The following is an 18,982-nucleotide window of genomic DNA, read 5'->3' as shown; positions in this document are numbered from 1 at the left end:
TATATTCATTAATTTTTTTCTTTTATGATTAGCATCTTTTATTTCCTGTTTAAGAGACCTTCGCTTACTCCAAGGTCACAAAGATACTCTATTTTTGGTTTTGGTTTTTGGTTTTTCTATTTTCTGTTTTACCTTTTAATCCAGAAACCCTAAGAATACCTTGAGAGCCTAAAAAATTTTTAACTTCAACATATTCTGTTTTCTCTGTACTTTTTGTTTATACAGTTCCCTCCCCCATTCTTCCATATATACCTCTCAAAACACAAGCCATTCCTCAAAGTTTATCTTAAGAGATAGCTCATCTGTGGAAACATTTATGAGCCCCATTTATGAACCAGCTACAATTTCTTTCTCTCTTCAACCTACTTAACATGTTTTTGATAACACATGACCGCTGCCATTTATGGTAAGTATTAATAGATTTAATTATTCATGCTCTCCTGGGATATGGCATAATATCAAGGATTGGGAATAGTTTGTAACCATGTAACTGAAGCTTATACAACACTGGCTATGTATCAGGCACAGGTTTAGGCAATTTGCGTAGAAAAATCTCAGTTAGTTTTCCCACCCGTCCTATGATATAGCTACTCTTATTTTTCTTAATTATAGAAAAGACAGTGGAGGTATAAATAAGTGAAGTTAATTGTCCAAGGTTGCACAAGAAAGCAGTGCACCAAGGAGTCTTCAGGTTCTAACATATCTGTCTCCTGAGCTGGTGCTTTTAACAGATGTAGAACAGTGTTGCCTGTGTCATCTTAATTTTTAAAAAATTTAAGGCTTGTTTCCATGCTCAAAAAATTATGGGAAGAAATTTTTTCTGCCTAGATGTCCACAGTGCCTGTTAGTATATTAAAAACTCTGAGATGCGTTGCAGAAAAGAACTGCTTTAAGCTTTGTTGAAGCAACATTTTCTAAATGTATTTGATGACAGAATCTTTTTCATGTAACAACTTTACAAATAACCTACTTTAGGGAATGATGACATGGGCTTTAAAGTCAGATGAACAGGAGTTTGGACCCAGGCTCTACCACATACTGAGTGATTTTAATCACTCTAAACCTCACCTTTCTCATCTGTAAAATGGTAATAATAGTATAAATATCACAGAGTTGCATTATAATTTAGTAAGAATAAGGGACATAAATCACTTAGCACATTACCTCGCATGCAGTAAAATCTCATTAAATGGTAGCAGTTGTTATTATTTTCTTATCTTAAAAAGTAAAATAAGTTCTGATACAGTTCATAATCCCTGTAGTTGTTAGCATTGTGCCTTGTTAGTCCCTCATAAGTATTTATTGAATCAAATAATACTATTATTTGGAGAAGATTCTTTTTAGATAAATATATTCATTATATATCTTGGTTATTTAAGTATCAGATACTACACTAAGGTCAAATAAGTTTCAACTAATTCCCAATTGAATACTATATCTGTTTGGAGGTCCAGTATTTTAAATCTCTTAGGTTTATGGTAAAATGTTTCTCCCTCAGCTGGAGAATGTATCTATATGACTGGAGTGTTTTCACCTGTACAATTTGGTGACCATAGCATGGTAGTGAAAAGCAGAATTCAGAAGTCAAATAGCCTGGGTTCTAATTCTGGCTCATCTGCATACAAACTATATGAAGTTGAGCTTAGTCTCTCTGTGCCTCAGTTTGTCATCTGGAAAATGGGGCTAATACCTTGTTAATCAGATTGCGAGGCTGAAATATGTATAAGTATATACATGAGTATATGTAAATGAGTATATATACCTGCATATGTAATGAACTTAGGATAGTGCCTGCTACATAGTGTGTTCTATAAAAATGTTATCTCTGTTATTGCTATCATGAGACCTTTTCAAAAGCAAAATCCTTTATCAGTCACCTCCCCTATTCATATAGCCACCTCTTAGTGGCCATGCTTTGATAGTCTCTTGTAAATTATTTTCTTCACCTAGCAGATAAATGAAAGAAAAGAAATGCTGAGAGAAGTGGAGGAGATGCTGTGTTGGCAATTATCCCGATGAGGGAAAAAATATGCAGTATTAGGTGCAACAAAGCTGGGAAAGCAATGAAAAGAGAAAACTGAGTTTGGCAGAAAATCTGAAATGCCACTCATTTAAATTTCTTTAAAGAAATCTTTTGGAGTTCTATAATTGACATCGCCTCCCACAATAGGTTTTTATAATATGTTAAGTTTTTAATTTCAGTACTCACTGATGGGAACATGCATAATAATGGCATAAGAAGAAACTACTCTTGCAGGATATAGAATAGATACAGACTTGATCTCATTCTGCAAATGCTTCTTCATGCATATTTGTTGACTCTGGCATACTCTTTTGAAGAATGAGGTGTTTTGTTTGCTTCTGTTTTGGCATATAAAGAAGAGCCACTAGGAAGTCTCAAAGTTGTAATCTAAATGCACTTTTAAGATTATATATCTAAAGGCCAAAGACTAAGGCAATAATTTCAGGCGTCATCTGTCCTTAAGTTAGGTTGTATTGTGATATATTATGACATAATCCATTAACATAATAAGGTACCTATTATGTTACAGAGGCAGTTGACTGAAATAATAGTTTTCTTATGATCATATTAGGAAATTTTCTTTTACATATTATTGATTTCATAGCTATGGATGAATTAACTTGTATTTTACCATCAAAGTGAAATGTATGGAAGAAAGTAATTGCATACTAATGGGAATTCATGTTCATATGAATACATGGAATTTCCATGATAAGTGTAAAACTGGTGGACTAGAGGAGATCCCCAAATGCCTGTGAGACCTCAACTCTGTCTGGTGTCCAGACTCTTGATGCTGTTGTGAGAAGGAATTTAAGGACAAATTGGGATAGAGTGAAAGTACAGATTTATTGCAAAGTGAAAAGTACACACTTAAGGAAGGGGATTGTGGGCATACTCAAAAGAAGTGAGTCACACCACAGGGTTTGGAGTTTCTATATTTATGGGTTTCTTTAATCAAGTGGAGGGATATTCATGAAGATTCCTGTAAAGATGTGAAGATTTCTTGGAACTGTGTGCTACCCATTTTTACACCCAATATGGGTGGTCTCAGAACTGTCAGGACACTGGTGGGTGTGTGATTTAGTATGTTAGTGAGAGTAGAATGAGATCCTAGGTGAAACCCAGGTCAAATCCAGCGCCATGTTGGGACCAGTTAGTCTCAGCCAGCTTGGCCCACACCTTCGTTTTTCAGGGTCTTATCAGCCCCTACCTTATGCAGCTATTTCAACAGTTTTCTTTTGCTAAACATGTGAAACTACTCTCTGGAATTTTCTATCCTCCTGTGACCACCTTGTATTATTCCTTTCTCAAGAGTGTTAAATTATTCCTGTTAAATTTTTGGAGTATGCATGCTTATATATGTGTATTTCATTTTAGTACAGGAAGTTTGATAAATATATGCATTCAGTGATATGAAAAGTTTTATTATCAAATAGGGTGGAACCCTGTTATGATTTTATTCATCATGACTTTATTCATTATGATATATTCCAGATTACATACTATGTTCTGAAACAGAACTACAAATAGGAGGTGTCTTATGTAATATTGCCAAATAGTTTATACAAAAGTCACAGGTTGGTTCTGTCCCATGAGAATAGCAACTTAATGGGTATATTATATCACCTTTTGCATTGCAATGCCTGATCATTATATTTTCAACCTTTTTTCTTAGCAAGTCCTCGACTTTTAGAGAAATTAAGCATTTTCTTTCAGAGTGCAATGCATTTTGGTCAAATTTCTGCTTGTAACTCCTGCTGACTTTCAGGCACCCAGAGGTGAGGAGAAAGAATTCTTAGCAGCAGCAGCAGCAAAATCTGAAACATGAAGATAGAGAGATCAGAGCATGAAAGAACTTATCCAAAAAAATGCACTTTGTCCCTATTTATTTACCATTTGCAAAAACAAGCAATAAGTCCTGGTGAAGTAGTATTAAAAAGTAGGTTTTAAAAGTGAAAACAGCAAGGTTGAGGTGAAGGAATAATGAAAATATAGTTTATATTTATTCAGAAGATCTACCAGTACTTTAAAACAATCTGTGTTTAACATGGCAAATTGTCTATCATTAAAATGCTAATGAAATGGTAAACAGTTGCTAAGTTTTTAATGCTAATGAGTAGTAACAGCTAAGTAGTTCTCAAGCCTTGTCTTTATTAGCATAGAGATTTGATTGGCTAAGGGGGATCATTGTGCATTCCAACCTTTGTTGATGGAGTAATCTGTTTGTGAAGTTCCCTGTTGCATTCTATTTGATTTGGGTTTGTTAGAACAAAGTGACTCTCACCAGGCCCTCGGGAGCTGTGTATTACACAGTATTATCAGAGCCACCGTTGTGGGCTTAGAGAAGGAACTTTGCTTCCCTCCAGGAGACTCGCCATGGCAAAATAATTACACATTTGTTTATCATTCAGCTTTAAGTAGAATTAGTCTATACCTTCCTTTAGACTTTTAATGACTATAGTAATAATAAAATAGGCCTTTGGGCCAACATAAGAAATATCTCTGGGTTTTGTTTTGTTTTGTTTTGTTTTTTGAGACAGAGTCTCGCTCTGTCGCCCAGGCTGGAGTGCAGTGGCCGGATCTCAGCTCACTGCAAGCTCCGCCTCCTGGGTTTACGCCGTTCTCCTGCCTCAGCCTCCCGAGTAGCTGGGACTACAGGCGCCTGCCACCTGGCCCGGCTAGTTTTTTGTATTTTTTAGTAGAGACGGGGTTTCACTGTGTTAGCCAGGATGGTCTCCATCTCCTTATCTCGTGATCTGCCCCTCTCGGCCTCCCAAAGTGCTGGGATTACAGGCTTGAGCCACTGTGCCCGGCCAATATCTCTGTTTTTTGTTTTCTTTTTTTTAACTTAGCTAAGAGTTTAAAGCAAAACTTGTAAAATAAATATTTTAATAAGTACCTCTGCAACATTTGATATGTTTATATAATACATCATCTTAGATCTACAAGCACTGAAGTTAACATTACCTAATTTGAAGAGTAATGTGTAATTAAATACAGGGTGGTTATATGAATGACAGACTGAGATCAGAGTATTTACTTGAGCATCAGAAAAACAACAACAACAACAACAACATTACTCTCAATCTATACTTTTGGCTGGTTCTATTTTTGCTGAGTGCTACTCTGTCTTCCCTAATGGACGGGGCTGACCTAAAGACTTGCCATTACAGATAAATGCTTCAGGCACCCTTCTCTCTTTTTTCTCTTCTGTTTTTAGGATCAATGTAAATGAAGTATGACAGTCCATTAAACATTATTGCCAATAATGTTCTGGAACGATTTGAAATATGATGCAGAGTTTATTAAGAATATTCATCACCAAAAAAGGATCATTGAAATAGAAAGTTTAATGACTCTGGTACACTGTGTAAAAGATTGGTGGAAATTTTAATAGTTGCAGCGTTATCTCATACTGTTCATTTCTCCTTGAAGTCAATAGGGGATGTTAGGCATGTAATTATTGTGTGGTCCTATACAGGCAGGCCAGGAAAAATTGGAACCCTCATACACTGATAGTAATCATGTAAAATGTTTCAGACCTTTTGGAAAACAGCCTGCCACTTCCTCAAAATATTAAGCCATTTAGTTACCAGATGACCAAACAATTTCCAAAATTTGACTCCTAAGTATATACCTGAGAGAACTGAAAACATATATCCACATAAGAACTTGTACATGAATATTCAAAGTAGCGTTGTTTATAATAGCAAAATAGTGGGAGTAATTCAAATGCCCATTAATTGATGAATGGATAAGCAAAATTTGGGAAATCCATACAATGCAATATTATTAAGCCTAAAAAATGAATGAAATTCTGATACGTGGTACAACATAGATAAACCTCAAAAACATTATGTCAAATGAAAGAAGTGAGTCACAAAAGACCACATCACATATTATATGATTTCATTTAAATGAAATGTCTAGAATAGAGAAATCTAGAGATAAAGAAAATAGATTAGTGGTTGCCAGGATCTAGGGATATTGGGAGGAAATGGGGAGTGACTGCTAATGGATAAGAGTTTCCTTTAGATGTTATGAAAATGTTCTAAAATTGATTGTGGTGATGGTTCTACAATTGATTTGGTTTAGCCCAAATCTTATTTTGAATTATAGCTCCCATAATCCTCACATGTTATGGGAGGGACCTGGTGGGAGGTAATTGAATCATGGCGGCAGGTTTTTCCCGTGCTGTTCTTGTGACAATGAATAAGTCTCATGAGATCTGATGGTTTCATAAAGGGCAGTTGCCCTGCACACACTCTCTTGCCTGCCATCATGTGAGACGTGTCTTTGCTCCTCCTTCGCCTTCCACCATGGTTGTGAGGCCTCTCCAGCCATGTAGAACTGTGAGTCCATTAAACCTCTTTTTCTTTATAAATTACTCAGTCTCAGGTATTTCTTCATAGCAGTATGAAAATTGAATAATACAACAACTCTGTTAATATGTTAAAAGTAATTGAATTCTACAATTCAGATGAATTGTCTGGTATATGAGTTATACCTCAATAAAGTTGTTATATTAAAAAAAAAAAGCCTGACATGCCAGAGCCGGCCTCCCAGAGAGCTACCTGCACCAGCAGTTACTTATCTATACTACATGAAAGTTATACACTAAAGAAAGATGCTTGTTACTGGAGAGGAGCATTATAAATCTTCTACTCATGGATTAAACCATCATATCTTAGATATCTAAGATATAAACTTACATATCTAAGGAGGTGATAGCAGAAGTTCTAGCCAGAGTATTTAGACAAGAGAAAGAAATAAAGGGCATCCAAATTGGAAAGGAAAAAGTCAAATTATCATTATTTGCAGATGATATGATCTTATATTTGGAAAAACCTGAAGATTCCACCAAAGAACTAGAACTGATAAACAAAATTAGTAAAGTTACAGGATATAAAATCAACATAGAAAAATCAGTAGCATTTCTATATACCAACAGCAAACAATCTGAAAAAGAAATCAAGAAGGTAATCCCATTTATAATAGCTATAACTAAAATTAAATGCCTTGGAATTAACTTAACCAAAGAAGTAAAAATTCTCTACAACGAAAACTATGAAACATTGATGAAAGAAATTGAAGAGAACACACACAAGGAAATGGAAGAATATTCTATGTTCATGGATTGGAAGAATCAATATTGTTAAAATGTCCATACCACCCAAAGCAATCTACAGATTCAATGCAATCCCTATCAAAATACCAATGACAACATTCTTCATAGACAGAACATACTATCCTAAAATGTATATGGAAGCACAAAAGATCCAGAATAGCCAAAACTATTCTAAGCAAAAAGAACACAACTGGAGGAATCATATTACCTGACTTCAAATTATTCTGCAGAGCTATATAACCAAAACATCATGGTACTGGCATAAAAACAGACACATACACCTATGGAAAAGAATAGAGAACCCAGAAATAAAGCTGTACATCTACAGTGAACTCATTTTTGACAAAAGTGCCAAAAATATACATAGGGGAAAGGACAGTCTCTTCAATCAATGGTGCTGGGAAAACTGAATATATATATGCAGAAGAATGAAAGTAGACCCTTATCTGTTACCATATACAAAAATAAAATCAAAATGGATTAAAGACTTAAATCTATGACCTCAAACTATGAAACTACTATGTGAGAAAATTGGCGAAACTCTCCAGGATATTGGAGTAGGCAAAGATTTCTTGAGTAATACCCTCCAAGTATAGGCAAGGAAAGCAAAATTGGACAAATGAGATCACAAGTTACAAAGCTTGTGTAGAGCAGTGAAAGCAATCAACAAAGTGAAGAGGCGACCCACAGAATGGGAGAAAATATTTGCAAACTATCCATCTGATATGGGATTATAACCAGACTATATAAGGAGCTCAAACAAGTCTGTTTTTAAAACCTGAATAAAAAAATGAGCAAAAGATCTGAAAAGACATTTCTCAAAAGAAGACATACAAATGGCAAACAGGTATATGAAAATGTGTTCAATCATCATTGATCTTCAAAAACAGGCAAATCAAACCTATACCTATAATGAGATATCATCTCACCCCAGTTAAAATGGCTTTTGTTCAAAAGACAGGCAATAGCAAATGCTGGCAAGGATGTGGAGAAAAAGGAACCCTCCTCCACTGTTGGTGGAAATGTAAATTGATACAGCCAGTATAGAAAACAGTTTGGTGGTTCCTCAAAAAACTAAACATTGTGCTACCATATGACCCAGCAATCCCACTGCCAGGTATATACCCCAAAGAAAGAATATCAGTATATCGAAGACATACCTGCACTCCCATGTTTATAGCAACACTATTCCCAATAGCCAAGATTTGGAAGCAAACTAAGTGTCCATCAACAGATGAATGGAAAAAGAAAATGTGGTACATATATAAAATAGAGTACTATTCAGCCACAAAAAGGATGAGATCCTGGCATTTGTAACAACATGGATGGAACTGGAGGACATTATGTTAAGTGAAATAAGCCAGGTACAAAAAGACAAACTTCACATGTTCCCACTTATTTGTGGAGTCAAAAATTAAAACAATTGAACTAGAGACAGTGAATAGAATGATGGTTACTAGAGGATGGGAAGAGGGCAGAGGAGTGGGAATGGTTAATAGGTACAAAAATATAGTTAGATGCTGAGTGTGGTGGCTCACACCTTTAATTCCAGCACTTTGGGAGGTTGAGACTGATGGTTTGCTTGAGCCTAGGAGTTCGAGACCAGCATGGGCAATGTGGCAAAAACCCCATCTCTACAAAAAACACAAAAATTAGCCAGGTGTGGTGGCATGTACCTGTAGTCCCAGCTACTTGGGAGACTGAAGTTGGGGGCTCCCCAGAGCCCAGGGAGGTCAGGGCTGCAGTGAACCATGATCACACCACTGCACTCCAGCCTGGGTGACAGAGTGAGACCTTGTCTTGAAAAATAGTAATAATAAAGTTAAATTAAAATTAAAAAAAATAAAAATGTAGTTAGAATGGGTAAGATCTAGTATTTGATAGCACAACAAGCTGACTATAGTCAACAATAACTTATTGTGCATTTCAAAATAACTAAAGGAGTATAATTGGATTGTTTGTAATGCAGAGAAAGGATAAGTGCTTGAGGGGATGGATACTCCATTTACCCTGAGGTGATTATTATGCATTGTGTGCCTGTATTAAAATATCTTGTGTACCTCATAAATGTATGTACCTATTATGTGCCCACAAAAGTTAAAACAAAATTTAAAAATAGTCGACAAAAAAAAATAGAGGTGACAGGTAATTTAGCTGCTAAAGGGGATATTTGCTACAATAATACAAAACAAATTAGAAATAAAAAGTTGAAGTCAAAATTTTGAATCCCTGTCCTAACTACTACCTGTCCCCAAACACCCTGTCTGCAGCCAAGCCATAATCAACCCTTTTAGTCTCTAACTATCCAATGTCTAGACTACCCATTTACTTCAAAATAAGAGCGACTTTCAGAAAGTTTTTTTTTTTTTTAAGAGAGTAAGTTGAATCATAACTTTGAGAGCAGACAGGAACTATACGGGTTCAAGTTTTCTTTTTCTTGTTAAAAACCCTATATTTATCTCCGGTTTGCATAAAACCAGTCCACTAGCCATTCAGTAATTCTTAACAGCAAGGAGTGTCCGGCTTCAAGAGGCTCCTCCCCTCTTCTCTCCTGCACTTTTGGCCAGTCAAAGGCAAAGGGTTGGCCAACAGGACATTCTCATTCTGCCTGACCCACCTGCCAGTAGGATCTGTCTACTAGGTGTCCTGGCTGAGTCTGAGCATCCCTCAGCCCTTGCGCATAGGGAAGCATTGTGCATCACTGTCTTGGATAATGAGGAGGAAGATCATTTTTATTATGTTTACTACTCCTGTGCAATTTGCTTACTTCCAGCGTAACTCTCTTGCTTGCAGGTTGCAGCTCGACAGACTTGGTCTTACACTGTAGGTTTGGGAGTGAGATGAATGTGAGCAAGAAATTGAATTCATTTTTGTTTTGTTCTTGGCAGGCAGTACATGCCACACTACTACCCTTCCTGCTCTTGTGCGCACACCTACCCTGATGATGCAGCCTTCACTGGATATCAAACCATTTATGTCTTTTCCAGTGGACAGTAGTTCTGCTGTTGGGCTCTTTCCAAATTTTAACACAGTGAGTAAATTAATTTCTATTTTGTTTGTGTCCTCCTCCATCACTTTCATTACATTTGTGAATAGTCAATAGATACAGCCTGTTTCCCAAGTGTGTAATTTTAGACCATATATTGGTTATGCTGCTCAGTTGTGCTATGAAAGATGATGCTTCGCCCATAGGAGTAGCCCAAACAATAGCCAGCATGTTTATTATACAAATATTTCCACAGAAAACTTTTCACCTGTTGTGTTGCACAATTTTGATAGAATTTCCAGTGGCTTTAGAACATATGTCATTTCTAGGATGTTATTCACATGCTCAGGAATACAATTCAGAGATACCAAGACTCATTGATTTTTCCCTTCTCTTAGAAAAAAAAAAATAACTGTAGGCTTTATCTCTCTGGTTGCATTTTTATTTGGGAGATGTTTTAGATAAAATGTGAATCCTACACAAACAAAATTTCTATTTGGGGGCTATTGTAGATGATGTGAATTTGACTCTATTAAAAAAAAAAGAAAAACACTCATCTTAAATCTACATGTTATCTGCAAGATACTTTGACATTTTAAAACACAGGATAAATGTTAGTGAATTACTTATAATTACTGCTGTTCTTCAGATCAGCTGACCTTCTTTTATTTCAGTGAAAAACATTTTGTAGGTGTGTCAAGTGGAGCATGACATCTTTCAACAATATAATTTAGCATAAAATCAATCTGTAGCCAGATTCTAAACCTTATAGTAAAAGAAAAGGTTCAACAGTTCAGGTGAATGCATAAATTGTCTGCTTGGTTGATAAATACAGTTAGTTGGGCATGATGGTCTACATTAATGATACAGCATTATAAATGCTGCTATAATAAAAAAAAATTGCATTATCAACACCACCAGACAGAGAGCATCTGAAGTGCTGCAAAATGTTTCATTTTGCAAGTCTGTCTTCTGTATGAAGTGAATACAGCAAGAGGATTTTTCCTTAAGGATTGTCAAGAAAATCTGCTGACAGGCCCTCTGTCAGGACTTAAAGTGTTGTAAGGTAATTAGGGGGTGGGGCAACAGCCAACTTTTTACAGAGCACTGGCCTTGACTTAGTGAGTAAACAGTTAAATGTTTTTGTCTTCTTTTGAGTTTTTCAGAGACAAGTCAAACAGTTTAAAAAAAAAAAAAAGTTACAAAAGGTGAGCATTGTTCCTAGAGCAGTGGAGTGACTCAATAGGATAAATCATGCCTGCCTTGCTTTCATTGATCCACCCATTCCATCCCAGAGCACTACATTGTGCCATTTCAGAGAATGTGAACTTGAGGATGCCAGTGGTATCCTCTATTCAAACACGTGTGACACATTCCAATCATAACTGAATTAAGCTATACTTCATAGAACATTTATGAGGTATTTGTGTTTTGATTAATGTGCCTTTGGAAGTTAGCATTTATAGCCATTGCTGAAGTCTAGTTGCTGTCAGGAAGCAGCATTCATGATGCAGATAGTTACAAATGGCTTGCTGTGGCTCACCTCTCTTTATTTTATTTTCTTTTACTTTTTATTTTATTTATTTATTTATTTGAGACAGCCTTGCTCCGTCGCTCAGGCTGTAGTGAAATGGCATGATCTTGGCTCACTGCAGCCTCCACCTTCCAGGTTCAAGTGATTCTCATGTCTCAGCCTCCCAAGTAACTGGGATTACAGGCGCCTGCCACCATGCCTGGCTAATTTTTGTATTTTTAGTAGAGACAGGGTTTGGCCATGTTGGTCAGGCTGGTCTCAAACTCCTGGCTTCAGGTGATTGACCCGCCTCAGCCTCCCAAAGTGCTGGGGTTACAGCTGTGAGCCATTGTGCTGGTCTCTTTATTTATTTATTTTTTAACATAAATAATACATGAATACTTATTCCAAAAATTCAAATAAAACTTTAGCATTTGAGGTAAAATTAGAAAGTCATATTCCCTACCCCTGCATACTTTTACTTCCTTCACTAGAGGAAGGTGGTCAGCAGCTGGTATCCATCCTTCCAGTCCCCTTCTGGAAGTATGTTACACAGATACCTAAAAGGTACCAAGGTACCCAGTCACAGTATGTTTTACAACTGCAATCATATGATTAGCACTAATCTATTTGTCACTTTTTTTGTTATCAAAATGTCTTACATCTGCCTCTCTGTTTTGAAGAGCTGCAAAGCAAAAATGGAGAGAATACAATTACAATTTCATAATGGTTTGTTCATGTTGCATAGAGGGTACAGATGTACTAACATGTCATTTTGTTTGTTTGATTAATTGTACACAGCAATTAATCTTAGGATATATTTGAGAAAACCCAAAGAATAATTATATTAATAGAAGTTCATTTTTTTCCTTCTTGGAAGAAAATAAACATAATTTTCACATAAAAATACCATTTGGCTAAGGTGAAGAATACTGCAAATAACTACATGAAATAATTATTTTACTCTCCCTGTATTATATGCATGGCATTTATTAAACAGGAGCCCTTCTAGTAGTGTGTTAAATATTAAGTCATTCCAAGTGGGATCCTCTATTATCTTGCAAGAAATGAATTTATGAGATCATTGGGTGACCTATGATTTCTCCCTGTGAGTTGCAATTTAAATTACTATAATTTTTTTTCTATAGACTTTTCCATTCCAGGATCCAACTCACCCAATAGAATACCTAGGGGAATGTCATGAAAGTCATCGTCCACATTTTCCTAGGAAAACGCTATTGCATCACCACTAATAAGTATACTGGGTTATTGTATATTTGTGATGTTTTACATCTCTCAAAGTACTTAGACCTTGAAACATTTTGGTAGGCAGTGATTATTACTCTTATTGTCTAGAGGAAAAAAGAGAGTTATTGAAGGAAGAACTGAGACTTGAATTAGCATCTTTTTAACTTCAAAATTCATGTTCGGGCTCTTTACGTCCTTGAGTCTTTTGGCCCATATCACCTCCCACCTCATTCATTGTGAACAAAGCTCAATCAGAAATCTTTTGTGCTCTTTTCTGGAAGTATGGTAGGCAATTTTCAGCAGAATCATTAAATAGAAGGAGGAAGTGTTTTTTTTGAATGTGTGTAATAGACCTCTACAAACAATATAAAGCAGAATATATTTGAAAAACAGCTATAATTTCTTGTTGGCAAATTTTTAAAGTATATTGTACTCAATAGTCCAATCGTTCTTTGAAAACTAGGTGAAATCTACCTTATCATTTTATTTTTAGCCAAGGTTAATATTAGTAAATATAAGAAATGAGGTCAATTTTAATCTTATAATTATTATCAAAAGAATGGAAACACTATGCTCTGAGACCATAGTTGAAAGTTTTGGAGGTTTGATGTTTTGTTATTCTCTTTAAGTAGATTTTAAAAAACATAATGTTTTCCTCTTTCTTATAGTGAAGTATGATAACATTATATGATAAACATAGCAAGAATGAAATGAGATCCTGTTGTATTCCAAAATAGAATAGATGCCTGTTCTATGCTAAGTTGTACCGGATGAAGAATATGCTTCACAGTCTTCTTTTAGTGGTTGCCTTGCCTCATCCACCACAACTGAAAGAATCTCTCTCAATGCTTATGTGTGTAAAAATAAGCAAACAATTTTAATCTTTGTATAAGCAGAGTTTAAAGAGACATGATAAGACGGAGTATGGATCGTTGATAATTTATAATGGAGTACATATCAAGGACACACGCCTGGAGGATGACGATGTTAACTCTGTGCTTCAGCAGCGTACTTTACAGAGGGGCAGTTTTGAGTCATTTATAGGTAAAAAACTGTGTGGACCAAAACATAAAGTTTTAAAGATCTTGATCTTAATATTCCAAAGCCTGTGGCTGGCTACCCACTAATACTCACTTCCACCATTGCCACCCCACCTTCAACTATGTGTCATTCAAAGTTCAACTTAGGTATCACCTCCTTCCCAGGAAGTCTTCTGTGACTCTTCAAGTCTGAATTAAGTCCCATCCTTTGTGTTTCCCAAGTAGCCCCAGATTACATTAATTATAGCAGTTGTTACACCATAGTCTAATTACCTCTTAATCTGTCTTCTTCACTAGAACATCAGATCCTTGAGGACAGAGGCTCTATCTTATTCATCTTAGTATGCTGGGTTTCTGACACAGGTGCTCAACAATATTTTTTGGAAGAGAAGAAAGGGTCCCAGTTCCTTGGTTTTCAATGTTCATACTCCTGCATCTATTAAAGGGAATAATAACATTTATGAGTTCCTTCTAAGACCACGTGATAAGCCCAAGTGTTTAACTTAATTTATATTTTCCTGAGAACTGTGATTGTTTTGTTGTTGTTGTTGTTGTTGTTGTTTAGTTGGTTTTTTGTTTTGTTTTGTTTTCTGTTTGTTTGAGACAGAGTTTCACTCTTATTGCCCAGGCTGGAGTGCAATGGCGTGATCTTGGCTCACTGCAACCTCCGCCTCCCAGGTTCAAGCAATTCTCCTGCCTCAGCCTCCTGAGTAGCTGGGATTACAGTCATGAGCCACCATGCCCAGCTGATTTTGTATTTTTAGTAGAAACGGGATTTCTCCATGTTGGTCAGGCTGGTCTCGAACTTCTGACCTCAGGTGATCCGCCCACCTCAGCCTCCCAAAGTGCTGAAATTACAGGAGTGAGCTACTACACCTGGCCGAACTGTCATTGTTTTTTAATCTAAAGGCAATAGTTATGAACTCTCTTCCAGCTATAGTGCCCAGCTGTCTCTGTTTGGCTGGTGTATGAATATTGGCAAGTATTTACTACATTCCTTGTCCCAGACCCCAGCTTTAAGAGTATTTAATTAAAAACAAAATTCTTAGTTACTGGATTTTATTGAAAATATAATATATGTAGTAAAGAGTATTGAGTTTGGGGAGAAGATAAGCAAATTAAATAAAACAAAAACCCCCTTGTGCCCAATAAACTTATAAGGAAAAAATGAAGTAAATAGACTTGATAAAGGCAAGATAATAAAAACCAAGAAATATCAGCCAAGTGAAAATCGTTACTGAAGTTTACAGTGTTCAAGAAACAACAGAAAACATAATTATTTTCTATCTTAGTAGAGATGTTTTCAATTTTTGTTATTAATTTTTCTTTAGATTTGCCAATCTATCCATGGTCATTCTTCAGTGGTTGTATATAATGTTGTGGGAGCTGCCAAAATACACACAATTGTTTCTTACATTAGAATTAGGATGTCCTATTTCCTTTATTGTGGATTAAATTTTCATATTTGATCACAGACAACTGGGATAATACTTGGTGTTTAGTTCCCCTTAAGAAGAGACTTCTTCTGAATTGAAATAAATTGAATACTTACCAAGATGGATAATATTAATTTAATATGATAAAGTAAGTACATTTATAAGATATATTTATATATGTAGACTGCTATGAACTGAATGTTTATGTCCCCTCAAAATTCATATGTTGAAGTCATAACCCCCAATTTGATAGTGATGGTGTCTGGAGATAGAGCCTTTGGAGGTTATTAGTGTTAGTTGAGGTCATGAGGGTGGGGCCCTCATGATGTGATTAGTGCCCTATAAGAAGAGCAGAGAGAGCTTTCCCTCCTCTTTGCCATGGGAAGACACAGTAAGAAGGCAGCCAGCTGCAAGCCCAGGAAGACAGCCCTCAACCAGAACCCCACCATACTGGCACCTTGATCTTGGACCTCCAACCTCCAGAACTATGAGAAAATAGATTTCTGTTTTTTAAGCTACCCAGTGTATGCTATTTGGTTATGACAGTCTGAGCAGACTGAAACACATACCCAATTTACATGACGTGACAATAAGTAAGTAAAGTTTATTTTTAGCACCCGCACATTGTGTACATGCATATGTATTTGTGTAACTGTTCAGAGCTATAGCTATAATCAAGAGCTGATTTGGGACCACAGCCACCTGTCAGTTTCTCTGCCAATTGGCAAGTGTTTTATGTGCCTATTTATTTGAAATATTTTTGTGAGTCCTGCCATGTTTTTACAACTGCTCTAGGAAAACACAAGTATAAGGGCAGTCACGACTACTTTATTGCAAGAGGCTTAACAGTCTTAATTTTGTGAAAAATAATCTGATTTTTACTGCCTACCTTGAAATTATTTTTGTCCTGAGACAAGAGCAAATATGTGGGACAGAATAAAGATGATTTCTAAGTATAAAGTTCCAAACCACTGTATGATTCTGTGAATCATCTATGACAAGCTGTGAAATGATTTATATGATTACCATTTATTTTAACATTCTAGAACCTCTGAGATTCTGACTCATTCATGGTTTGGCAATATCAATGAATATTTTAAATTTTTTTTTCTTGTAGTATAAATAATAATATATTCATCAGAGAGGTTCTAAATAAAGAAATGGGAATCAAATTCACATTTGCTTTGCTTTTAATTCATGCTATGCTTCCCATGAGGTGTTATTGTAAGGAAACCTGAAGCTAGGACATTTGACTTTTTAACTTGCGTTTAATATCTTTATCTATTTAATGAAGTCTTTATTTAAACATTTGAATATGTATTTTTCTCTTATTTGAATATTTTTTAATTTAAGTAGAATACTTTTGCCACCCAAATGTTAATTTTTGCCCTTTAAGTCTTCTTTGTCACTCTAATAGTGCTTGCTGTCATTAAAAATTATGTATTCCATATTTCTTAGGATACTAGTATGTCCAACTGACTCTGCTTGGACTGAAACATTTATCCCAGTCCAGTAAAACAGAAAATATGGTTTAATTTTTATTTTTTGTGACATGCTTTAAAATATATTGAAGGATTATCTTGTTCTGTATTTTCTAAAGGAGTGCATAGAACTAAAATATGCCAAGATGAAATTTTCCATGGTTGCTCAAAATCATTTGAAGAGGGGAGAGATTGACAGCCTATTACTAGGCTTAGATAACTCAACAGCAACATTCACCAAATCATTAGAAAAAAAATAGTTATAGGGAATCTTTGAAATGTGGTCCAAAGCTAACAAATATTTTGTGCAAATATTTAAGCATTGATTTCTGTGCCTAGAAAATTTTACATTTCTATTAATTTTTTTTTTTTTTTTTTTTTTTTTTTGAGACAAAGTCTTGCTCTGTCACCCAGGCTAGCATGCAGTGATGCAATCCCAGCTCACTGCAGCCTCCACCTGCCAGATTCAAGCGATTTTTCTGCCTCAACCTCCCGAGTAGCTGGAAGTACAAGTGCACGCCACCATACCTGGCTAATTTTTGTATTTTTTGGTGGAGATGGAGTTTCACCATGTTGCCCAGACTGGTCTTGAACCCCTGAGCTCAGGCGATCCGCCTGCCTCAGCCTCCCAAAGTGCTGAGATTACAGGTGTGAGCCACCATGCCCGGCCCATTTCTATTAAATTTGACAGAGAGAAAAAGTATGTAAATATACCACAGATGGGAAAAAAACACATAGTGACCCTCTGCGCTATTGTGTCCCTCACCCTTTCTTTCTTTCTTTCTTTCTTTCTTTCTTTCTTTCTTTCTTTCTTTCTTTCTTTCTTTCTTTTTTGAGACAGAGTTTTTGCTTATGTTGCCCAGGCTGGAGTGCAATGGCACTATCTTGGCTCACCGCAACCTCCGCCTCCTGGGTTCAAGCCATTCTCCTGCCTCAGCCTCCTGAGTAGCTGGGATTACAGGCATGTGCCCGGCTAATTTTGTATTTTTAGTAAACACGAGGTTTCTTCATGTTGATCAGGCTGGTCTCAATCTCTTGACCTCAGGTGATCCACCCGCCTCAGCCTCCCAAAGTGCTAGGATTACAGGTGTGAGTCACTGCACCTAGCCGCCCCTCACCCTTTCAAACCACAAGTCCTTTTAAAATTTAACTAATGTCCCTTGCCTTACTCAAAAGCCTCAAGATTATCTTACTAAGGGTTTTGTCTTCAAATCCCCCTCTTCTCTACTCATTCTTGAAACACCTTTAGAATATGCAGATATTATTTATATGGTATGTATTTATTGTATGTTTGTATAATGTGTAGTCACTTTTTTTTCTCTCTAATAAATTGCTTTTTCAGGGTATCTAGTAAAAGTCACTCATTCACAACCATTTACTGCATGTCCCTGGCATTGTGCTAAGGAGAAAGGTTATTGTGATGAATTAGACAGAAGTTCCTCGCTGTCTAATAGAAATTGCTTCCTCTTGTATAATTCACCATAACATAATAGAGGATTGTGCTCATAGTAAACAGTCAATTCATTTAATAAAAGTTGCCTAAAAATATCAGATTGAGACTTTGATGGTCCTTTATGAGGTAAAGGAATGTAAAATTTCAGGAGCCCATGAAAAGAGGCATCTGTGGACCCACCATGCTGTGTCCTCTTGCATGTCCCTTTCTTTATCCTAGTCCCAATGTCACATGGTTCTGGGGCCTCATCTTCAGTGCTAGAGTTTCAAGGATTATGTGTACTTGGAGGGGACATCAGATTTTCTGGCAAGACAAGTCTTTAGTCTTGGCGCTGTCCCAGGTCAGCATTTTTCAAGAGTAGAGTCAACTTGGAAAAAGTGTCTATGTTGGGCCCTCTTCTTAAAAATTTTTATCTTATTCTACACTAATATTAATCAAATCTCCAGATAATTAAAAAAAAGAAGTAGAAGAAGAAGAGGAAACAGGAAAATTTTAAGAGAAGAATTCTTAGCTTCTCTCAGTGACCAAAACTTTATGTCTCTGTGGTGAAGTAGGCAAGCCTAATAAATACAAAAAAGTAGCAAAATGTTATTGTACAAAACATTCCCACCAGCTCAGAAAATGTGTTTCTAAATTAGTTACTCTATAAACTTTAATCAATGGTGGTGGCCTCT

At 36.1% G+C, this 18,982-nt stretch overlaps 1 protein-coding gene across 27 annotated transcripts in view; it reads left to right on the top strand.

Annotated features, from left to right (window-relative positions):
• Positions 1-18,982, top strand: part of ZNF385B (zinc finger protein 385B) — a 423,448-nt gene that overhangs the window by 309,798 nt on the left and 94,668 nt on the right. For 25 of the 27 annotated variants that reach the window (XR_012421291.1, XR_012421290.1, XM_074009543.1 and 22 more), the window contains one exon: positions 10,040-10,182. The exons of the other annotated variants lie outside the window; for them this stretch is intronic. Coding sequence is in view for 23 of the 25 variants with exons in the window: in XM_074009543.1 (XP_073865644.1) it covers positions 10,040-10,182 (143 nt within the window). In the remaining 2 variants the exon portion in view is untranslated. The remainder of the gene's footprint in view (positions 1-10,039; positions 10,183-18,982) is intronic. 27 annotated transcript variants of the gene reach the window in all.

Source organism: Macaca fascicularis, chromosome 12 (assembly GCF_037993035.2).
Source record: "Macaca fascicularis isolate 582-1 chromosome 12, T2T-MFA8v1.1".
Taxonomy (NCBI): domain Eukaryota; kingdom Metazoa; phylum Chordata; class Mammalia; order Primates; family Cercopithecidae; genus Macaca; species Macaca fascicularis.
Note: the sequence above shows the minus strand (reverse complement) of the source record. Positions and strands in the feature narration are given on the sequence as shown.